At 41.2% G+C, this 25,714-nt stretch overlaps 1 protein-coding gene across 3 annotated transcripts in view; it reads left to right on the forward strand.

Annotated features, from left to right (window-relative positions):
• PCSK5 (proprotein convertase subtilisin/kexin type 5) overlaps positions 1–25,714 on the forward strand; it is a 448,720-nt gene that overhangs the window by 88,009 nt on the left and 334,997 nt on the right. For all 3 annotated transcript variants that reach the window (XM_075828207.1, XM_075828203.1, XM_075828198.1), the window contains exons 4-5: positions 21,621–21,764; positions 23,931–24,007. In XM_075828207.1, coding sequence (XP_075684322.1) covers positions 21,621–21,764; positions 23,931–24,007 — 221 coding nt within the window. The remainder of the gene's footprint in view (positions 1–21,620; positions 21,765–23,930; positions 24,008–25,714) is intronic.

A 25,714-nucleotide genomic window follows, 5' to 3' on the forward strand; every position in this document is an offset into this window, starting at 1 on the left:
AACAGTTACTGCCGATCGCTTAACTCTTTCAGCACCCTGGACAGTGACTATTTACTGACGTCTCCTAGCAACGCTCCTGTAATTCCGGGAGCCCCATTGACTTCCTCAGTCTGGCTGTAGACCTAGAAATACATAGGTCCAGCCAGAATGAAGAAATGTCATGTTAAAAAAGCAAGACGCATCCGCAGCACACATAACATGTGCATGACAGCTGCGGACTTCATTGCGGAATTTAGAATCTCCATTGAAGTCAATGGAGAAATTCCGCCATGAGTCCGCAACCAGTCCGCCACTGCTCCGCAACAGACAGAGCATGCTGCGGACACCAAATTACGCTCCGCAGCCTATGCTCCGCAGCGGAATTTTACGCATCGTCTAAACGAACACTTGTAAATTTAAGTGGAAGTCAATGGAGAAACGGCTCCGCTGCGGATTAACGCTGCGGAGTGTCCACAGCGGAATTCAAGTGAAATTCCGCCACGTGTGAACCCAGCCTAAAAGTTTGCAATCATTGGTCAGTGTAAACATGTGCAGCAATTGCACGATCAGCGAGAAATTGCTCACTTGTCATTGATCAGATCTTTAATTATGACCTAAAAATTATCATTTGTCAGCGATACATCCCTTCGTGTAAACAGGCATCTGCTAGTTATTAGTTGGCAAGCAACCTCAAAAGCGATCGATTTGATGAAAAAATATATGATTATTGTTACATATAAAATGCGTGTCTTTCTCGCTATATCATTGATGGGCACTCATTTTTGCTAATTTAATTTACGGGTAAAAGAACCCTTTCTCTTTACTCTCTTAGCTTACAAACCATCATGAAACATATAAAAGAAAACAAAGGCATTTCTCTTTTTAAGATTTCCTTTCAAGTTTAAAATTACATTAATAAGTCTGTAAAATAGAAACTACAGGAGGGCCCCGCTTTGAATTTATCTATGTGAGAGTAATGGAAGGGAGATAATCAAGACAATTTGTGCCAAAGCAAACACTGACGCTGGCACAGGAAGATCCCCATACTGTGAAGTGTTTGTCATGCACCAGGGATGAGCTGTTTTTATGCAGATGGAGTTTTGCGTTTATGTACACAAATAAAGGTCTGATTAGATCTGAGAACTGTTTGGTGCTTATTTTTACTACTTTTCATTCCTGATCCATCATGCAGCAAGATGTGGTGAAATAAAAGACCAGCAGCTGAAAGCTCATCTCAATCTCTTCTACAGATTGACCTCTAAATGGACAACATCTCCTTAGTAAGAAGGCAGTTTAACCTACAGTGATTACTTTTTATGTGCTGCCAAGTGCTAAAAAAATTTGTGTAGGTTTAAGAGCAGTAAATTCTAACTACCCTGATTCCTGACTGGTCACCAACTGCGGAACTTATTTGTTTATATACGTGGATTGTCACTTTATATTCCACCCAACTGCAACAAAACAGCCTAGTGCTCCTTTTTTTTTTATAAGATTATCCAGAAATACCCTCTCCCTTGATGTTATCCCTCGTCACTATTGTTATTGTGCAATATATAACACTTTCGTCAAAGCTTTACTTCAAATTCATCTACAGTATATGAATTGTTTAAGGGGTCACAGACAACCCTTTGATACAAGAGCTGCCGTGGATCCAGCTCCCGAGATCCCCAGAAAACTGCTGTAGAAAGTATCCATCACCTGGTCATTTCCCCTGCAGTGGCCACTACAGGGGAAATGTAGTATTACATGCTGCCATTCAAATTTCTTACTAGTGGCTCTCCACCCTAATAGGGCATATAGAAGGAGGTTTTCGAGATGAGACAACCCGTTCGAAATAGTCCCTCTTGTCATAGAGAGTAGGAAGCATTGTTCCAAAGAAACAATCTTCTTCCATCTATATACAGTTTCTGACAATATTAGTACTTGTGGGAGAGTAGACACTAGTTTTATAACTTTAATGCAGATGTACAATTGCAAGCTTAGAACTTATAAGTCAGTGCCTTTCAGTAGTGCCTATTGCTATTTATTTCTCTTCAGTTTTATCTGCTTTTAGCTTTCCTACACTGTGATTTGTGCCTGCAGTTTAGCTGCACTGTTTGAGGTAGTCTCCATTGTCTCCCATAGCAACCAATCAGAGGTCTACTTTCATTTCTTAAACTGCTCTGGTAAAATAAAAGTTGAATTGTGATTGGCTGCTATTGGAAACAAAGACATATTTTCTTTTCGACTATTTTGATAAATCTTCCCCATATTTTCAGCACTGGTGTGGTTTTCTGAGATCTCCTCCCAAGGACTAAATTAGTACAGAAGGTATATACAAAGTATGAGCCCTCCAGTAAAGCATTTCCACCTACAGCTTTTATTTCTCCAGTGTAGGTTTATAAGATTTGACCTGATTGGTTGCAATGAACAAGTGTTCTATTTTTTTTTTTGGCTGCACCAGTTTTATACATGACCCATAGTGCTCAGTTATATTAACTTTATTTATATAAATCCCAGAGAACCCTTTTAGAGTCTACCTCCCTTCAAAGCATGAAAATTCAGGTTAGAAATTCCCGTACATCAATAATCCTCATTATATAAACTTGTAAGTTACATAGGTTGAAAAAAGACACGTGTCTATTAAGTTCAACCTTTCTCAATCAATTATACATCATACATTGTTAGATTACTTATAACTCTCAATGACATTCGTCAGTAAATAAACATCTAGCCTTTTTCTAAATGCTGACATAGTATCTGCCATTACTACCTTTTGAGGTAGGGCATTCCATAGTTTGACTGCTCTAACTGTAAAGAACTCTTTCCTATATTGATGTCTGAAATGTCTTCCTTCCACCCACAATGGATGTCTACTGGTCCTTTGTAGAGTCCTGGGAAAGAACGGATTATGTTCTAGTTCTTTGTATTGACCACACATATACTTATACATGTTAACAATATCACCTCTAAGGCGTCTTATTTCCAAGCTGAACATGCCCATTTTTTGTAGCCTCCCATTGTAAGGGACACCTGCCATCCTATTTAATAATCAAGTCACCTGCCTTTAAATCCTGTCCAGCTCTCCTATATCATTTTTACAATGTGGAGCCCAAAACGGAATTCCATATTCAAGATGTAGCCTTACAAGGAATTTATGGAGGGGTAATTTTACAATTGAGTCATAGGTTTTTATCTCTATTTTTATTCACCCTAAAATCCTATTTGCTTTTGCAGCTGCTGCTTGACATTGAGTACTGCTGCTCAGCTTATTTGTAACCAGAATACGCAGGTCCTCAGTTTTATTCCATTTAATTTCTATGCATTAATACTATTATTGTGGCCTAGGTGCATTATTTTACAATTATCAACATTAAAATACATACGTACGTCCCTGCTGCCAGTGTCTTAGCGCACAAGTACGTACAGTTACTGAGTTTTTCCCGGTGCACACTGTCGGCGACAGTGTGCACCGGGAACTTGGAGGTCAGCTGTCGCCGACAGCTGACACTCCACTCTTGCCGACCAGCGATCCTTTGCCGCTGGTTTCGGCGAATTAACCCCTTAAATTCGGCGATCGGGTGCAATCGCCGAATTTTGGGGGTTTCTAACATATCGGCAGACCCCGGCCCGAAATCGCGGGGTTTGCCGATAGTTACTATGGCAAACGGAAGCCAAACAATGGCTTCCGGGTCTGCCATGGACGGAAGCCCATCAGGACCAACCTTCGGCTGGTCCTGATAGGCTTCCTGTCAGAGTGACAGGAAGTCACTGTGTCGTTCCCGATGGCACACTGTCGGCGACAGTGTGCATCGGGAACTTGGAGATCAGCTGTCCCCGACAGCTGACACTCCAGTGTTGCCGATCAGCTGATTTTGCCAATTAACCCGTTACATGCAGGGCTCGATTGCGATCTCCGTATGTAGCGGGTTTGTAGCGCATCAGCAGCCCCCATGCAATCGTGGGGGCTTCTGAAGCTTGTGATGGCACCCGGGGGCCAGATAACGGCCCCCAAGTCTGCCATGTATGTCAGCCTATGAGGATCAGCCTCTGCTGATCCTCGTAGACCAACTATCAGAGTGACTGTGACGTCACACTGACAGTTGGAATACGTTACACTACCTAGGTAGTGTAATGTATTCTAGCAGCGATCAGAGCTGCAGGTGTAAAAAGTAAAAGAAAAGTTAATAAACAAAAAGAGAAAGTGTAAAAAGTAAAAAAAAAGTTAATAAAAATGTTTTATAAAAGTGTAAAAATAAGTTTTTGTTTTCCTATAATAAGTCTTTTATTATAGGGAAAAAATGAAAACGTTAAAAAAAAAGTACACATATTTGGTATCACCGTGTTCGTAATGATCCAAACTATGAAACTATAATGTTAATTTTTCCGCACTGTAAACGCAGCAAAAAAAATAACCGGAAAACTATGTCAGCATCGCTATTTCTTGGTCACCACCCCTCCCAAGATATAGAATAAAAAGTGATCAAAAAGTTGCATTTACCCCAAAATAGTACCAATAAAAACTACAACCCGTTCCGCAAAAAACAAGACCTCCCACAGCATTTTTGACGAAAAAATAAAAAAGTTACGGCTCAGAATAGCGTGTCCCAGAAAATAAATTATTTTTTAGAAACGTCATTTTATTGTGCAAACGCTGCAAAACTTAAAAAAAAACTATACACATATGGTATCGCCGTAATCGTACCGACCGGCAGAATAAAGTAAAAATGTAATTTATTGCGCACGGTGAACGCTGTAAGAAATAAAGAATTGAAAGTGCCAAAATCGTTGTTTTTTGGTCACCTTAGCTCTAAAAAAGATCCTGTGGGGTCAAAATGCTCACTATACCCCTAGAAAAAATGCCTTGAGGGGTATAGTTTCCAAAATGGGGTCACTTTTGGGGGGTTTCCACTGTTTTGGTCCCTCCGGGGCGTTGCAAACCCGACATGGCACTGAAAACCAATCCAGCAAAATCTGCGTTCCAAAATCCAAAAGGCGCTCCTTCCCTTCTGAGTCCTGCTGTGGGTCCAAACATCCGTTTACGACCACATATGGGGTATTGCCGTAATCGGGAGAAATTGCTTTTTCTCCTTTATTCCTTGTAAAAATGAAAAAATTCTGTTTCCACAGAAAAATAGGTGATTTTCATCTTCACAGACTAATTCCACTAAATTCTGCAAAAAAACTGTGGGGTCAAAATGTTAACTATACCCCTAGAAAAATGCCTTGAGGTTTGTAGTTTCCATAATGGGGTCACTTTTGGGGGGTTTCGACTGTTTAGGTACCACAAGACCTCCTCAAACCTGACATGGTGCCTAAAATATATTCCTAAAAAAAGGAGGCCCCAAAATCCACTAGCTGCTCCTTTGCTTCTGAGGCCGGTGGTTTAGTCCATTAGGGCACTAGGGCCACATGTGGGATATTTCTAAAATCTGCAGAATCTGGGCAATAAATATTGAGTTGCGTTTCTCTGGTAAAACCTTTTTTTTTTTTATTACAAATGAATTGCGCCCAAAAAAATGAAATTTGTAAATTTCACCTCTACTTTGCCTTAATTCCTGTGAAACGCCTAAAGGGTTAAAATACTTTCTGAATGTGGTTTTGAATACTTTGAGGGGTGCAGTTTTCAAAATGGGGTGATTTATGGGGACTTTCTAATATATAAGGCCCTCAAAACTACTTCAGAACTGAACTGGTCCCTGAAAAAATGGCCTATTGACATTTTCTTGAAAATATGAGAAATTGCTGCTAAAGTTCTAAGCCTTGTAACGTACTAGAAAAATAAAAGTACGTAAAAAAATGATGCAAACATAAAGTAGACATATGGGGAATGTTAACTAGTAACTATTTTGTGTGGTATTACGATCTGTTTTACAAGCAGATACGTTTAAATTTAGAAAAATTGTAATTTTTGTACATTTTTGCTAAAATTTGAAGTTTTTCACAAATAAATATTGAATTTATCGACCAAATTTTTTCACTAACATAAAGTACAATATGTCACGAGAAAACAATCTCAGAATCGCTTGGATAGGTAAAAGCGTTCCACAAGGCCAAAACAGGCTGTGTCCTAAAGGGGTTAATTATTTATTTATTTATTTGTATCCACTTTTATTGCTTTTGATTCTTTGGAATATATGTAGAAGTTATATTAAGTGATTTAAATATGGGTTATGGACATTTCTATGTCATGTGTACTGTAATTGTTTGTTTAAAAATTTAAAGTCAATAAAAAGACTATGAAAAAAAATACATCTGCCATGTTTTTGCCCATGCTGCCAGCTTATTTAGGTCTTTCTGTAATATTTTATAATCAAGCTGAGTTTTAAGTATCCTACAAAGTTTTGTATTGTCAGCAAAAACGGACACCTTACTATCAATCCCATCCACAAGGTCATTAACCCCTTAACGACAAGAGACAAATATATCCGTCGCAAGCAGGTGTTAGTTCCCGCATAACGACGAATATATCCAAGGCTCTAATCGGGTGGGTACTGCCAGTGTACCCACGCAATCAGCGTCAGGAGCACTGCTGTTATACACAGCCAGGCTCCTGCCCCAACTGCCGGAATCGAAGAGCACTCTGATTCCGGCAGTTTAACCCATTAGATGCCGCTGTCAATATCGGCAGCGGCATCTAATGTGTTTGACAGAGGGAGTGAGCTCCCTCTGTCACCCCATCGGCGCCCCCCGCAAAGAAATCACGAGGCGCTGTCGCGTTTTTATGGCAGCCGGGGGTCTAACAAAAGGCCCCCAGGTCTGCCTTCAGCAATTGCCTATTAGGCAATGCCAGTGTTAGTATACCAAAGCATTATATAAGCGATCAGCACATCGCACGGTGAAGTCCCCTAGTGGGACAAAAAAAAAAGTAAAACAATTAAATAGAGTTTATGAAAAAAAAAAAAAAAAGATTACAGTAAAAATAAAACCACTTTTTTCCCCCAAAAAGTGATTTTATTTAGTAAAAGTGTAAAAAAAAAAATAACACATACATACATATGGTATGGCCGCGATCATAATGACTCAAACAATAAAGTTAACATATTAATTAAACCGCCGGCTGAACGGCGTCCAAAAAAACCTGCAAAGAACAATGGCAAAATTCCTTTTTTTCTCCCATTCCCCCCATAAAAAATATAATAAAAGTTAATCAATAAGTCCCATGTAACCCAAAATACTACCAATGAAAACTACACCTTGTCCTGCAAAAAACAAGCCCACCTATGGCTACATCGACGGAAAAATAAAAAAGTTACGGCTCTTGGAATGCGGCGATGCAAAAACGAGTAATTTTTTTTCAAAAGGGTTTTTATTTTGCAAACGTAGAAAAACATAAAACATTTACATATTTGGTATCCCCGTAATCGTGCTGACCCAAAGAATAAAGTAACATGTTATTTATGCCGCATAGTGAATGGTGTAAATTTATAACGTGATAAACAATGCTGGAATAGCTGTTTATTTTCAATTCTTTCCTAAAATAAAGTTAATAAAAGTTAATCCATATATTATATGAACCCAAAAATGGTGCAATTGGAAAATACATTTCGTCCCGCAAAAAACAAGCCCTTATACAGCTATGTCGGCACAATAAAAAAAAAGTTACGACTCTTAGAATGCAACAGTGAAAAAACAAAAAATAATCCTTGGTCATTAACGTGCAAAATGGCCTGATCATTAAGGGGTTAATAAAGATAATAAAAAGAATTGGACCTTACACAGATCCTTGTGGTACTGCAAGAGGTTGTAAGTCAAGGAGGATTGCTTTCATTTTATGTGTTGCATGAGTCTAATATAGGGTTGCTACCAGGCTGGTAGACTATCGGGCATTTACACAGTGAGGCCGGTAATAGTAAAAAAAAATTATCGGTAAAAGCAAGTGCCAGTATTATTGCATAATAAGACGTGCGTAGTCAGGTTACTTCCTTTTTGGATAGGATACTTCTACTTTGCCTGGCTGACCATCCCTAGGAAGGTAAACTCCATCAGGAGTAGGTCAAGTGTGAGATTGGCGTTGGTGGAAGACTGCAAGCAGGCAAAGCAGTAGAGAGCACTCACATTCAGCATCCAGACATGTGCATGCCGCCAGCCGGCACAGCCTCAAAAGTCAAGAGCAGAGGTCGGAGGAGGATACCGACTGAGATACAGTGAATCATTGTCCATTTGAGGTTCCCAGGCCTAAGCGGCAAATTACTCACAGCATGAGGTCACAAACCAAAATCACGCCCACGCTTTACCCATGTTAAAGTATACATACATGTTCCAGTTTTGTGCTGTTTTTTTTTTTGCAAATTTGCACAAAATCGTTTAAAAAAAAATACCCTTCAAAACCGGCCTGTGAAAATCGACACAGAACCACAATATTTTTAGGTGCAAAAGGTGGCAACTCTCGTCTGACAGCTTACTGGCTGTGGTAATGAATGAGGTAGGTGTACCTCATTTTAGAATATATATTTGTAGGGATTCAAACTATTTCTGTTAAAGAAATCCAAACACTGTATAGCCGTAGAGTAGAATGACAAAATTCTGCTTGTGTAAAGCTACCACTAGAAGAAACTTACTGAAGACGAAATTATACAGCCCCCATGAAATCTTTCTTTTTTTTTTTTTAAATCAGATAATTTTTTATTGAAGTTTCAAAATTATATAGTACAAAACATATTAAACCCCCATGAAATCTTTAATAAGCTCCCTCTAGTGGTGGATGAAAGCCATTTAAAGCCCTGGTTTTCAACCTGTGGTAAAGATATGCCAGTGGGTACACGCTTTGTCTCGAGAGGGTGCTTGCATTCGCCTAATGCAGCACAGTCTGTGTCATTTTTTTTTAGTAGAGTGTACTTGGCTTTGAAGCATTCAGAAACGATGATTTAAAGCATAACTCCAATTACTGAAAACACAGAGACATATCAGAAGTTTTCACTGGTGGACCTTCAGGCTGTGAAACAAGCTGCTAAAGTGCTTGTAAGAACAAATAGTAACTTTGGCTCATGTCGGATACTCCCGGATTTACTTGGGAGAGCTGAAAACTGAAACTGGAGGTACTGTTTGACTCTGTGGCTGTGTGACGGGAAAAAGGAGATTTAAATCTATGTAGCAAAAAAATCTCAATTGTAACCATTATAAAGATATTTTAAGAAGATAACCAGTACAGAATTTTGGACCTAACATCTAAACACCCTCACATTTGCTTTGGAAATTGCTATCGTTGTGACCATTTTGAATACATGAACCTACTCGGTGGGTATATTAGATCTTCCATTCTAAAAAATGTACTAGTTTTTTATTTGAGTATAGTGAAAAAGACAGATTTACCTTCTATCACATGCTAAACAAAATTGCACAAAATCACCTAGGCTCTTTCAGAAATGTTTATTATTTGGCTGCAACACTACTAATATGGTCCAAATGACATTGGTAACGAGACTTTGCTACCCTCCATGTATCTTTACTGTCTCTGCATTTTTATGCCTCATGCCTACTAGAGTGTTTGCACAGCCATACGCTGCTTATTCAACATTGCCACATTGTTAACTTGAATGCTTTGAAATGACTATACAGGCTTTTTGTGCTGCTCAGAAAGAAAGTCTAGCCCAATATGTAAGTGGCCTGTAAATAAAGTACAGACAAAACAAAGCATTCCCTGTTACCTCCTAATGGGTTCCTGAATGCTACTTTTTTTGTGCCTTAGCCGTATAATAGTAAATTAGGATTTTGTTGGCTTTATTGAAACATCTCACAGCAGCACTTTGTCCACATGCCTTCATGCTAGCCTCTCACACTCCCCTTCCATCACTTGGAACCATTTACTTGCTTTTCATTAATGAATAGTCTTGTGTATATACATCATTCTCCACACCCAGTGTGTTGGGCTTGGAAATTATAAATCTCCGCCATGACATGTATGTTCAGTTCATATATTATACAACAAAGCAGAATATAGCACTATAGGATATATTAAAGGGTTTACGGTTTTATGTAAATTTAGGGTAATAATTGTTTGATAGTAGTTCAGCAACTTTCTAATATACTTTGTTTTTGAATTCCTCAATTTTTTTCAAAATAGTGTACATAAATTGTATCAGTCTTGAGTTCAGCCTGTTTAGCATTGGCTAGACTTGTCGAGATACATTCTAGTATTGTGAGAAATATAAGATCTGTATAGACTTTCAAGCATTACATGTTGACATGAATTTCCATTCACTGATAACAAACAGAGATCTTGAAAAAGGTGAGGAATTGAAATACGAAGTAAATTTGAAAGCTGCTAAACATTTCTTTATACAATAATTAAGCTTTATTAACATAAAACAAGAAAAATTTTTAAGAAATTGTATAAATATGTTGTTAAAGGGGTTTTCCAGTCCCTAAAAATTGATGGTCTATCCTCAGAATAGGCCATCAATAGCTGATTGGTCAAGGTCTGACTCCCGGGACCCCCGCTGATCAGCTGTTTTGAAGGGGTGCAGCACTCGTACGAGCGCTGCTTCCCCTTCATTTCTTCTTGCTCACTGTGAATCGTCGACACGCATTTAGCGGTGATTCACAGGTGTTGCAGCCTTTTCTCACATTCACTTCAATGGGAGACGGCTGCAATACTATGAATCGCCGTTACTGCTGTGTCAATGATTCACAGTGAGCAAGTACAATTGAAGGGGAAGCAGCGCTCGTACCCCCTTTAAAACTGCTGATCAGTGGGGGGTCCCACGAGTCGAACCCCGACCCATCAGCTATTGATGGCCTATCCGGAGGATAGGCCATCAATGTTTAGGGCATGGAAAACCCCCTTAAAAGAAAATAACGAGTCTTCTAAATGACCATAATGACTATAATTAAAAATTGTTTTATATTGTTGGATCAGTAAAGCGTACCTATCATTGCGAATAAAAATTGCAATTGCTTCTTAGGCAGCTGTAGATGTGTATTAGTTGTAGTAATGACAGAAATTCTGTGTGGTTTTGTATCCTTTGCTGGTTTCTGTAAAAGCACATTTCCTCGTCAATGATTATGGTGTGACCAGGCTCTTTCTGAGGTAAAAGCTGTTCTATGTGCTCTGAGTCAACCTGATGTCTCATTCAGCCCCTTTTCCCTCTTCCTCATGCTGTCTCACTGAAATATTAAAGTGGTTTTCCAGTGATAAGGAATCCTCCCAATAGGCCATCAATATCTGATCAGTGGGGGTCCAACTCCTGGCACCCCGCTAATCAGCTGTTTTGAAGAGGCTGCGGATACGAGCGCTGCTTCCCCTTTATTCCTTACCTACTCGTATTGTGAATTGCCAACACACTTGTAGTGGCGGTTTACAGTATTACAGTCTTCACCAAATCCAGTGAATGGGAAAAGGGCTGTAATACTGTGAACAGCAGCTACAAGTGTATCAGCAATTCACAGTACGTACGAGCTGTAACAGTAATGAAGGGGAAGCAGTGCTCGCATGAGCGCCGTGGCCCCTGCAAAACAGCTGATCGGGGGGTGTCGAGTGTTGGACACCCACCAAACAGATATTGATAGGCCATCAATTTCTTATGACTGGAAAACCCCTATAAGTGAGAAACTGCTGCTGCATTCAACTCTTCCATTTCTTTTATTTGCTGTTTAATACTAGATGGTGTCACGTTGGGTGCGTGGACCCACTGGGCCTTACCGCCTTAACGGCATGGCAGCTGGCCAACAGGACACAGGTCAGAGTCTATAGTTCAAATAGGTGTACCTATGGTAACTTCAGACAGTAGCAAGACAGGCTCGGATGGGACTTTGGCAGCAGGCAGACACCAGGCATGGTGTAACAGGACAGGCATAGTACTCTGCGCTGCACGACTCCAACTTTATACGGCACTTGGTTCTGGATAGCACGGGACACATGATACAGGTAGCAGGAACGGGAACTAGGAAACATTAAGGGACCATTTGCAGAGACGAACATAGGTAAATTACATCAATGCTGAGGCAATGCAGGAAGGGGCAGGGCCCTTCTTATAGTCCAGGGTGCTCATGGGCTAATTTGGTTCTTATATTCACCCTACGGGACACGGCCGAGTGAAGCAGAAGTGAGCGCTGGCGTCTCCTGAGAAGGAGATGTGAGCCAGCGCTCACTGATCCATGGCTGCGTCAGGTTTACTCACTTCCTGACGGCCCGCGGCCATGGGCATTACAGATGGATTTTTTTGGGTGACTAAGGAGGTTTCTTAACTTTTACACAGAGCCTGCAGGCAGCGAAAGGGGAGCTTCAGGCCTTAGAAAGGTGCCACATTTCAGCAATAAAGACATATTACAAAGTTTCATATATTCACCTGTACTTCTGATTTCTGCAAAAATATAATAACAATAGGTACACTATAAAGGGTAAGTAAACTTTCAGAAAACTTCTGACATGTCATAGTGACAGGTCAGAAGGTTTAATCGGTGTGCTGAGCCGCTTCATCTCTGATCTGCTTTTCTCGGAAAGCCGATGTAACACTGTATGGACTTAATAGAAAGTCTATGAATCCATACACCATTACATGGGCTTTAATGAAAAATTAAGCCGCTCAGCGTTTTAGCAATCGGTGGGGGTCTCAGTGCTCGGTGCCCCACCGATCAAAACTTCTGACATGTCACTATGACATGTCAGAAGTTCTCTGATAGTTTAGTTATCCTTTAATAATCCACAGACATAGCTAGGTTCTCCAGCACCCGGGGCAAAAACTCAGTTTGGCAAGACCACGCCCCCCCCCCCGCGAACCTCTATCCCGACATACCCTTCCCCCTCGCCATGATTGTTTTCTCTAACAATTAATGAGGTGAAGTAATTTTACAAGCGATATGGTTCTATATACAGCACCAGAACCAAGCTCAGTGCATATATACAGGACAAAAACCAAGCTCAATACATATATACAGCACCAGAACAAGGCTCAGTACATATATACAATACAGCACCAGAACTAAGCTCATTACATATATACAGCACCAGAACAAAGCTGAGTAGATAAATACACCACCAGAACAAAGCTCAATACATATATACAGCATCAGAACAAAGCTCCATATATATATATATATATATATATATATATATATATATATATATACAGTACCAGAACCAAGCTCAGTACATATATACAGCACGAGAACCAAGCTCAATACATATACACAGTACCAGAACCCAGTTCAGTACATAAATACAGCACAAGAACCAAGCTAAAAATATATATACACACAGTACCAGAACAAAGCTCAGTCCATATATACAACACCAGAACCAAGCTCAGTACATAAATACAACACCAGCACAAATACAGCTCAATTTAGTGCAACCCCTGCCATATATGTTTGCACTAAATTGTATACAGCTCCCAGCATGGCCCAAACAATGGTAAGGATATGCTAAGAGATGCTGTTTCTCAAAAAAAATCATACCACCCATCATCTCGCTGCAGATCATACAGTAACTACAGTACTGATTAGAGACAGAAAAAACATTTACATTAAGTGACGCACAGGCGACTTCAGATTCTGTTTTTTTATTTACAATTTTCTTCTCCATCCGGTCCAGACCTCTATGACGACATCTCCCAGCCACAGCCCATTTCTACAGTTTGCCACTCAGATGTCTTCAGCTTCTCACTTTTTAAACATTTCTGCACCTATAAACGATAAAGTTCTCATAATGCCACACACTGTACCCTAAATATAATAGCACCATACACTGCACCTCTAATTTTAATAGCTCCATACACTGTGTAACACACACACACACACACACACACACACCATGCCACCTGTAGATAATGCCCCCATAGATCCCCCTATAGATAGTACCCTACATAGATGCCCCTGTAGATAGTGACCCCCATATTGTCCCTGTAGATAGTGCCCCACATACAGCCCCCTGTAGATAATGCCCCACATATAGGCCATCCCTGTAGATAGTGCCCGACATATAGCTCGCCCTGTATATAGTGCCCCACATATAGCTCCCCCTGTATATAGTGCCCCACATAAGGCTCCCCCTGTAGATAGTGCTCCACATATAGCCCTCCCCTGTAGATAGTGCTCCACATATAGCCCACCCCTGTGTATATAGTGTCCAACATATAGCCCACCCCTGTAGATAGTGCTCCACATATAGCCCACCCCTGTATATAATGTCCAACATATAGCCCACCCCTGTAGATAGTGCCCTACATATATCTCCCCCTATAGATAGTGCTCCACATATAGTCCACCCCTAAATATAGTGTCCAACATATAGCCCACCCCTGTAGATAGTGCCCTACATATATCTCCCACTATAAATAGTGCTCCACATATAGGCCACCCCTATACATAGGGCCCTACATATATCTCCCCCTATAAATAGTGATCCACATATAGCACACACCTATATATAGTGCCTCACATATAGCTCCCCCTATAGTGCTCCACATATTGCTCACCCCTGTATATAGCCCCCCTGTAGATAGAGCTCCCCCCTGTAGATAATGCCACTCACACTTTTATTAGGATAAAAAACTAAAAAACTTTACATACTCACCTTTATCCCGTTCCCGCACCGTCCGGTGGCAATGCAGACCTGCTCTCTTCTGAGCAGGTCTGCTGGGGTTGAACGACGCAAGCGGCGCTATTCATTGAAAGGCGCTGATTGACAGGTCAAATCATTCTGCCCTGCCAATCAGCGCCTTTCATAGACGCAAGCGTCGCTTGCGTCTATGAAAGGCGCTGATTGGCAGGGCAGAATGACTTGCCCTATCAATCAGCGCCTTTCAACGGCGCAAAGAAGCAATCGCACCACTTGCGTTGTTCAATGACCAGGCACGGAACGTACCCGGCCATTCATCTCTTATACCCCCAAGAGGGGTGGCGGCGGCTGGTTTCAGTGGCGCCGCCGCTCCCTCAGAGGCAGCAGGCCGCTGCCGTGGACGATGGGGCCCCGGCGCCCCCCACCTTCCCTCTTAGTTGCGCCCAGGGCACAGTTTAAATTTCAGGTGACTTCTGTAATAGTTTCCAATAGAAAGTAAACTTTGGAGCTCCTGTAATTGTGCAGCAAAAGGAATGGCTAATTGTACCATCACAATATATTTACAGATATGTCCATTTCATTTTCTAAAGAGTCCATTTTGGAGACACAAATAAAAGCAATGTACATATTTATGCTAGCTAGAAGTGAAGCAACAAACATGTTACTGCCTGGGATACAATTGGCAAGCACAACGTAGTAGAAATAAATATACCTAGATAAAATCCAAGCACTTTGTTTGCATTGGTTTAAATTGCATCTCTGACAAAGACCATCTGAAGTAAATGAGCTAAATTGAATCTGTTTGTCTCCACATAAGAGAATAGAAGAGAAGTGGATCTTAGTGCGCAAGTTATATCATTTCCTGTTCATTTGATAATGAGTCGCTTGCCTTTATAGAAATTCTCCCATTTTGTATGTACAGGGTAATAAAGAACCTAATGAAGTGATTCTTTAGCACCAAGCCACGACTAATACATTTATGGAGCAGTTTATTAGGTGAAAACAATTATTACAGACAATGTCTACTCAACTATAGAACTGTTTGGTTGGTCTGTTGGAGAGTAGATATTCCATGTTATCGGTACAGCAAGCTTTTATTACCCAGCTAAGGGCATGTTCAGGACTCCTTGGGTAACCCTGCATCAGACAAAGATGCTTTGGGCCCACTAGAAGAAGTCATTCAGGGAACCCATCCTACAACTATACATAACATGTGCACCTTCACTTTTAAATGCATTATAAACAATTCTGATATTGCAAACACAGGTCTTCACAATTCACAGTGTGACCTTCAAAGGAAATGAAGGGGAAGCAGCGCTCGTACAAGCACTGTGGGCCCTTCAAAACAGCTGATCTGCGTTGGGGACGGGAGTTGGACCCCAACCGATCAGTTACTGATGGCCCATCCTGAGCATAGGCCTTCAATTTTTTGGGACTGGACAACCTTTTTTTAAGTAATTTTCAGATATGGATGTCTCCTGATGAGCCTTGAGGACATCATGGGCCCTGTTATCAAGTAAGAACCTAAGCCCACCAGATGGTACCTCTGGTTCTTTGGTGAGCTTTCGCAGCTCTTTATTCTGAAGTTATACAAGCAGTGTAAAGGGCTGGAATGAGAATAGATAATATATTATTGCATCATTTTCCGGTTCCAGCTACTGGGCACCATTTTCTAAAGTGTAGGTCCACTTTAAAAACTGTATGTTACAGCTGTTTTTATGATGGTCAATGATACCTGTTACTTTTTGTGGATAATCTTTTTTCGCAATTACATAAGGCTGGGTTTACACATTGGGAGCTTAAATCTGCATCAGAAACAGGTGAACATGGGATTTTTCCTCCAATGTGTAAATATAGATTTATTAATTCTGTTGCACCATCAGAGTGTGGTACACCAGTCTTGCCCCCAATGTGTTATAATCCCCAACAGGCCACAGGATCAGTTGATGAATATGGCAAGGGCTTAAAACAATGCCAGTTCTGAAAAACTCAATAAATAGGTCACAGTCTGAAGCCCCATCCACTGTTTGTGACAATGTTATTGGATGATTCAGAAAAGTGGCACAGGGGCTTCATATATTTGAAGTTTAGCCCCAATACCGTAATGCTCAATGTATTTAAAGGGGTTACCCGGGTTGTTAAAATTCATGGCCTATTCTCATGATAGGCCATCAATATTAGATTGTGACGGTCCGACTGTCAGCACCCCCATGGATCAGCTGTTTGAATGGGCCGCAGCCTCTTCATTGTTTACATGGTTCTTCTTTCTGTTCGTACTTTCACGCGCCGTTACATTACTAAAAATCACTGCATTTGTAAGGCCTAAAACAGCTACATCTTTAAAGGGGTTTTCCCATAATCATCCACAGGATAGGTAATAAATATCTGGTTAGTGGGGGTCCGATGACTGGGACCCCCACCGATCACGAGAACGGCTTTCCGTATCAAAATCAGCACCAAAACCTCAATGTGAACTGGGTGTTAGGGCAGATTGTCTCATGTTTAATGGGCTTATTTTTGCCTTCCTCTGCATCAATAAGAATTATAAAATTTACCCTTACATTCTACTGTCCCCTGGTTGAACTTGATAAACATTTTTTTTAACCATACTAATTATGTAACTGTTCATATTTTCATTGCATACTAGGCCTTTAACAAGTTCCCGACCGCTGGCCGTATTTATACGGCCAGCGGTCAGGGTCTCTAAAGTCCGGCGTATAGTATATATACGGCCGCACTTCAGAGACTGTGCACGCGGGATCGCGTGCACACAGCTCTATGCCCTGGCTGTTGCTAACAGCCATGGGCACTGGGCAGAATGTCAGGGGTCAATCTTTTGGCCCCTGAACATGTGATCGCTGTGACAACCAATCACAGCGATCACATGCATTTCTGCATAGAAAACAGTGTGCACGCGATCGCGTGCACACAGCCCTGTGCCCTCGCTGTTACCAACAGCTCTGGGCACTGGGCAGAATATCAGGGACCAATCTGATGGTCCCTGAACATGTGGTCGCTGTGACAACCAATCACAGCGATCACATGCATTCCTGCTTATAAAACAGTGTGCACGCGATCGCGTGCACACAGCCCTGTGCCCACGCTGTTACCAACAGCTCTGGGCACTGGGCAGAGTATCAGGGACCAATCTGATGGTCCCTGAACATGTGGTCGCTGTGAAAACCAATCACAGCGACCACATTTGTTTTATTTTGACTTTTCTGGCAGTAAATCTCCTGCCTCTTTTCTTCTCCTCAAACATTGTTTCAGTTTGAGGAGAAGAAGAGACTCGGGAGAATTGCTGCCAGAAGATTACAGTTACAGTTTTACACAAAAAATACAGTTACACTCTAAAACATTCTCTGTATAGATAGATTTCTATCTATCCATACAATCTATCTATCCATCTATCTTTTTTTCTATCTATCTACCTTTCTTTCTTTTATTCTATTAGAATAGGCAGGTAGGGAGTATATAATTATATATATATATCCACATATATATAATATATATAGCAATAGCGGTTCATTTTTTTGTTAGCGGTAGTGTAGATATATATAGCAGTTAGTTTGTGTGTTTTATAAAAAAAAAAAAAAAAATTTGTTTAGTTAGTGTTAGTGTTAGTTACGTTATGGCGAGGAAGTTGTTTAGCGCCGAGGAGGCATACGCCATGCTGTGGTCTGAGTCGGAGACCGCATCAGAGATGGCGTCCGAGATGGAACCTGTTTTAGGTAGTGACGATGACAGCGTCACTTCAGGTTCATCTTCAGGGGACGTTGTCCCTGATGCAGTCGAAACTGCAGAACATGAAAGCGCAGGGCCAAGTAGCGCTGTAGCACGGGACAGCCTGGTCCCTCCAGTCCAGGCTCTTGTATGGGCACCTGCCCCATCTTTTGGGCCTAGAATCCACGGATTTACGGCCACTCCTGGCATAACCGTGGACAATACAAATTTTGTCCAAATGGATTACTTCCATTTATTTATAACGGACGACATCCTAAATCAGATTGTCCACGAAACAAATTTATATGCCACGCAATATATAAGGCAGAAACCTTCATCCACCCATGCCAGAGATTGGACGCCCACCAATTTGCAGGAATTAAAACATTTTTTGGGGCTCACCCTAAATAAGGGTATTGTCAAAAAGCCCTCCATTAGGTCTTACTGGTCAACAAGACCCGCCCAAGCCACCCCAGTATATTCTGCAGTAATGCCCAGGTCTCGTTATGAGACAATAATGAGGTTCCTCCACTTCAATGACAACGCACAGGCCCCCCCAAGTACCGATGCAAACCGGGATCGGTTGTTCAAAATAAGACCGCTAATAAATTCCCTGAATAATTTATTTCTGCAACTCTACACCCCTGAGCAGAATGTAAGTGTGGACGAATCCCTCCTCAACTTTCATGGCAGACTTAGCTTTCGCCAATATCTACCTTCCAAAAGGGCAAGATATGGCGTTAAGCTCTACAAATTGTGTGAAAGCGGGTCAGGATATAACACCGCCTTCAGAATTTATGAAGGGCGGGACCGCACAATAAATGTTCCTGGATGCCCCCCTGATCTTTCCACCAGCAGTAAGATCGTGTAGGAGATAATGCAGCCTCTGCTTCACAAGGGGTACCACCTGTACTGTGATAATTTTTATTCGAGTGTGCCCCTGTTTAGGCATTTGCATGCTGCAAGGACTGGGGCATGTGGTACCATGCGCAAAAACAGAATTGGTTTTCCACAGCAATTAGTGGGGAAGCGCATGGTAAAGGGGGACTCCTGTGCTTATGCATCTGAAGAATTGCTGGCGGTCAAGTTCAGGGATCGCAAAGACGTGTATGTGCTAAGTACGATTCATACCGCAGGAACAGTGGCAGTGAGGGAAAGAGGGGCAACATCGGACAAGCACAAACCAGTGAGCGTGTCCGAATATAACAAGTACATGGGGGGGGTGGATTTAAGCGACCAGGTTTTAAAGCCCTATTTAGTAAAACGCAAAACTAAAACCTGGTACAAAAAAGTGGCCATTTATTTGTTACAGGTGGCCATCCACAACTCATTTGTGCTCTACAAAAAAAACAGAGGCAGAGACACATACCTGGATTTCCAGGAAAAAATTATTGAAGGCCTCATTTTTGATGTTCAGGACACCCGAGAATGCCCCCAGTCTGAGGATGTCACGCGACTGACTGAAAGACACTTCATCAGTCGGATTCCCCCAACAGCAACCAGAAGCAACCCCCAGAAAAAGTGCCGCGTCTGCAGAAAAGACGGGCACCGCAAAGATTCCCGATATTTCTGTCCCTCATGTCCCTCGCAACCAGGCCTGTGCATTGAGCCATGTTTTAAAAAATACCACACTGTTCTGAATTATTAGATTTTAGTTAATTTGTTGAAAATATATTTGCCCTACATTACGTTTTTATTTTTCCCATGATTTTACTCCAAGGGTGAGGGAGGGAATGGGTGGGGGGTGGATGTCATGTTTGCATATTCTCTAAAGTTCATCTGCTGGAGAGTCCATTTGCATTAACCTGCAATTTCTTATTTTAGAAAACCCCAAAAAATAAATTCCCATTATACCCCTAGATGAATATTTTGGGATTTCTGCTTCAAGAGCAGATATTTTGGAAGTGTTATAGCAACTCTGTTGAGTTTTGTAAAACCAGCTTTGAAAAAAAGCGATTTGTGAAATAAGCTTCTTCTATCGTCCGCCCTCCTACATCTCTATGTGATAAATAAGGCCACATATTTGGTATCCCCGTGCACGGGAGAAGTGGCAGAATGTGAACGGAGATTAATTTTGACCGTGGTCTATACCGTGTGTGAAAAATGCTAACATAAACTGACGCATTTGCTAAAAAATTGCTAATTTTATTTTGATCCATCTTATTCAAGAAACTTTCAGAAGAAAACTGGACTGTCTAAAAATATGATAAACCCCTTGAAGGAAACCTTGTGGGGTCTACTTGTGTGAATGAAGTCATTTATGGGGTGTTTCTAATCTTTCAGCAGCATTACGCCCCCCAGAAAACAGTATGCGGCTATAAAATAAAGTGCAGAATTCCTGGACCGAAAAGGCCAAAAAGCCTCCTTTTATGCCAAGCCCTGGCACATGCCCGCACAGTGAATAAGGCACACATATTTGGTATCCCCATGCACGGGAGAAGTGGAAGAACGTGAAAGGAGATGAATTTTGGCCGTGGTCTATACCGTGTGTGAAAAATACTAGCCTAAACTGACGCATTTGCTAAAAAAGTGCTGATTTTATTTTGTTCCATCTTATTCAAGAAACTTTCAGAAGAAAACTGGACTGGCTAAAAATATGATAAACCCCTTGAAGAAAACCTTGTGGGGTCTACTTGTGTGAATGAAGTCATTTATGGGGTGTTTCTAATGTTTCAGCAGCATTACGCCCCCCAGAAAACAGTATGTGGCTCTAAAATCAAATGCAAAATTCCTGGACCGAAAAGGCCAAAAAGCCTCCTTTTATGCCAAGCCCTGGCACATGCCCGCACAGCGAATAAGGCACACATATTTGGTATCCCCATGCACGGGAGAAGTGGAAGAATGTGAAAGGAGATGAATTTTGTCCGTGGACTATACCGTGTGTGAAAAATACTAGCCTAAACTGACGCATTTGCTAAATTCTTGCATTTTTTTCCAATTTTGCCCACTTTAGAGAAAAAAATAAAAATGATATATACTGACAAATGTCACTAAAACAAAGCCCTATCTGTCCTTTAAAAAGAGTGTAAAATTCAAAGATGAACTTTATTCACCTACAGAGTTATAGTCATCTAAAGAAGCGCATAGCAAAATTGTGAAATTTGCTCTGGTCATTTAGCTGTAAAACAGCCTAGTCCTTAACCGGTTAAATATATTATCGTTCATCTTCAGCAATTGTACTAAATTGAGCTTTGAATAAAGGTTGGGTATGTAGTGATGTCTTTGTTTCTTTTATTATAACTACTAGATTTTATTGAAGAAAAAAAAATCCTTGTTATTCTGTATCTGTTTAATGATCAAATTCCATTCTGTCATAATTTGCTTTGTAATTTATTTATTTAATGCTCTAAATATGAATAGATTCTATTTTGTTCTGAAATAATATGTTGATAATGTGTAGATGGTAATATTGTGACAAGCTGGTTTTTTTTTCTACCCGCAGCACTGCAGTGAGAATGCCCACCACTGTCAATCAGACATGAACATCGTAGGAGCCTGGAAACGAGGGTACACTGGAAAAAATGTAGTAGTTACTATTCTAGACGATGGCATTGAAAGGAATCATCCCGACCTAATGCAGAATTATGTAAGTTCTTAAACATTGTCTTACCTAGTATGACCTTAGCGGATAATTCCTGGGTCACAGCTGGTTGCACTTTCACATTACAGGCAGTCATAGATTCAGGGGTCATCATTGATAAAAAAAAAATTGTTTCCATTTTAAATAGTATTTTGTCATCTCTCCTCCATACAACAGTGCGACCAACAAGCGATGTTCTCTACCATCATGGGATAAGAAACATGAGTATCCTCAATAGGGGCAGGGGATAATGTCAATTGATATAAATGGGCAGAAGGTTAAAGTCCATTAAGCGGTCTAAAATATCTGACTCAGTCCCACAGAACAGTGTGATTTTCCCCCTTCCTGCATAACTTTACTAAAGCTGCACTGTTGCTATGACTGAAAATAAAAAAAACCCTCTTTATTGTAGCCGTATTCAACCATGAGAGTATTTTCTACTATAGTTAATGATACAATCACAACATGTTAGAAAATGAAACAAATCTCAGGTATCATTCCTGATAAGAGGCGCTTCCACTTCAGTTAATCTAGGATCGATTGCCCCGGAGAGATTTCGTATAAAGTTATGCAGCTGTTGGATGCCGTAAATGTGTCAGCTATTTTGTATGCACTTCTCCAGAAAGTTGCCTTGTAATTGAGAACGCTGCTTTAACACGAGGGAGAATTATTTCATTTGAGCTCAGATCCATATGGGAGTAGAGTGGGGAAGTGAAAATTGTGAGCAATTATGGAGCAATTTTGGCTTGACTTGCAAATGAACTGTGTCAACTCCGGGTTATAAAACACTGTGGAAGTATGAATGTTGGATTAGTGTAATTCAGAGATTTAGGATGCTGTTAAGTTTTACTTATGCAACTAATTGGTTGCTTTCGGGTGACACACTTGAATTATATTCAAAGGCATTTTTCTGTACTGGTAAGTGTATGCTATGTTTCCATATGGCTAAAAGTATGAGCTGTATCTCGGATTTAAAAAATAGTTTGAAAGAAATAAACAATATAAATAATATTATGCTTGCTTCCTAATAGACCTGGTAAGGGAACAATTGTTCTGTTACTGTAATCTGCAGCACCATTCCTCAGTACCCTAGAAATTGCTTCACTAGCAGGTCCAGTCTGTATATGGATTGGACTCCAGAGTAAGGGCAGCAGGCCCCAAAGATTTCTACGTAAACATGTTAGGGGACCAGAGGATCCATGGTGTCCGAAAGAGGGGGTGCTCAACAGGTGCAGGAGCACCCACTGGCTTGTTGTTAGATTCTTTAGATATACGCTTAGTTAAGGGCTCTATCCTGGTGACAGACACCCTTTTAAGCGATAATTTTGCAATATATTGCTTGTCTTTTACTATTTATTAATACCTACCTTGTAAATCACACTGGTAGTGTAGCATTGTTTGGAAACCAATGCCTCCAGCTAGTGAAGTGTACATCTCGGTTATGGGGAATTACAGATTTACTACAATACTGTTCTATTAATGGCAGGTGTTATCACGAGCATCATCTAGCATATTGAAGAAAAGAAAAGGCCTGTAAAAAGCCATCGGTTGATTCTAGAATAGACAAGATGAAGAAAACACTAAAGCAGAATCATCCATGGGCAGTCATTGACTTTGTAACTATGTAGCTAGCATTATATTCTAAAAAAGGAAATATTACCTGATACTCCCTAGCGAATACTGCCCATGTGTGGTCAGCCTGGCAAGTCCTTTTTAAAACCATGCATATAATATCAGTGATAAGCTGGCCATAGACATAAGCTAGCTATCACCCCTGATCCTACCAATAACATGTAGAAATTCTGCTACGTCTGAACATGGGCAGCTTCAAGGTGGGTGGATTGGTTTGTTAGGTAGAGTACTATGCACACAAGACAGTATCATAGAAAATATATTTTGTTTGCGTCTTGCAAAATGAGGCAGAAACTGTATTAAAATACTGTTTAAATATTACTTACATAGACTACATTTTCCAGTCACGAACTATAGGCATTCTTGTCTTTTGTACATAATCCCCTACAAGTTAAGACATAGAATTGTCATTACAGGGACAGTCACTAACCAAATTACGTGCCCAGTGGAACTTTATTATATATGTATGAGCCATGTGAGATGACAGCTTAATAATGAACCTATCACTTATTTATCCTTTTTTTTTTTTGTTGGGATTAGGATCCTCTGGCCAGCACCGATATCAATGGCAATGACTATGATCCTATGCCTCGATATGATGCAAGCAATGAAAACAAGTAAGTAATAATAATTGTCACTTAGTCCATCTATTGTGTTATTTAAGTCATATGTGTAGAAGAAAAATGGTGTTTACTAATCCAGTTACCTTTGTCATAAAAACAGTTTATCAAAATAGGAGTTAGGCTTCATTCACACGACAGGATTTTCCAGCCGGGTGCCAGCCGTTCATAAATCGGCTGGCACCCGGCTGCATTAGGAATAATAGACCCCTAATGGGGCTATTCACACGACCGATTTTTTTGACGGCCGGGAAAACCGGCCATCAAAAAATAGGACATGCTCTATTTTCGGCCGGGTACCCGGCCGCCCGGGTCCCATAGAAGTCTATGGGGCCGGGTAATACACGGCCATCACCGGAATGTGTCCCGAGTGATGGCCGGGTTTTCCGTCGCTTGCGCTCTATCTCCTCCTCCTCACAGCGCAGAGTGCATGTGAGGAGGAGGAGTTGATGCCATTCGGACGAATGGCTGTACGCTGTACACTGTGTGGCAGGGCCGGGGTGTACAGCAGGTGGAGGGAGCACTGCGCTGGCTCCCTTCCCCTGCTTGTTTTAAAAGCGCCCTGGCCCGGCGACGCCACTATAGCAGAGCAGGGAGGTATCTCCCCGCTCTGCTATGTGCTAGCCCCACTTTAGCTCCTTGAAGGAGCGGAATCCCCGTGTTTTCGGGGATTCCGCTCCTGGACAGAGCGCTTGATGTCTCTGTCCATATCTGGGCAGTGACATCAGGGGAAACTCCTGAAGCGGAATCCCCGAACACATGGGGATTCCCCTTCAGGAGTTGCCGCTGATGTCACTGTCCAGACCATGTCGTGTGAATCCCGCCTAAGGCCGTTTTACACAGGCCAATGATCGGTCAAAAGAGCGTTTATATGAAGGTTCTCTCCCGCTCATTGCCCTGAGTAATAAGGGCAACGATCAGCTGGTGATCATCGGCTAATCTGCTCGTTCATCGGCTGATCTGCTCTTTTATGCAATATTAAAAATCAGTAGTAATTCGGTTGATGCGCTGCCGACATGATGAAAATGTATGAGGATGAGCGATCGGAGTAACGAGCACTCGTCCCTATACATGTCCAATCATTGCTCAGTGTGAAAGGAGCAAATGAGCGCTGATCAACGAGCTATCTCGCTGATCGGCGTTTGTTTACACGGTGCACGTTGGGCCATGTATTAGGACCTTTAGGCCGGTTTAAAACGGCCATAAAGCGGCTACAACACCCAGACCCTTGCAGTCTTCCTGTACAGATCTTAAGGCCCTTTTACACAGGCCATATAAATGCTCATTCCCTGTGTAAACAGGGAAATGATCAGCCAATGAAAGAGGAAACGTTCGTTCATCGGCTGATCGTATTGTTTATGCAGGAATAAATTATATCGTTGTCGGCAGCACATCTCCCTTTGTAAATGATGGAAACATATGAGGATGAGCGATCGTAGTAACGTTCGCTTGTCCCCATACAAAACCAGCTGTCTCATCGATCGGTGCTCATTTTTACGGCCCATATGGGCCCTTGTAATAGGACATTTACATCACCATACAACCATGGGAGCTGTATCTGTAATATGGATACTAAAATGCAGCCACATTACAGCTGTTTGAAACCAGCTGGAAGGCAAATTATCTATAATAAAAAAAATCACAAAGAATTGTACATAATAATAAAATAACGTCATCATTTAAGTAAATATGTGTATATACAAT

This window comes from Rhinoderma darwinii, chromosome 1, assembly GCF_050947455.1.
Source record: "Rhinoderma darwinii isolate aRhiDar2 chromosome 1, aRhiDar2.hap1, whole genome shotgun sequence".
NCBI classification, from domain to species: domain Eukaryota; kingdom Metazoa; phylum Chordata; class Amphibia; order Anura; family Rhinodermatidae; genus Rhinoderma; species Rhinoderma darwinii.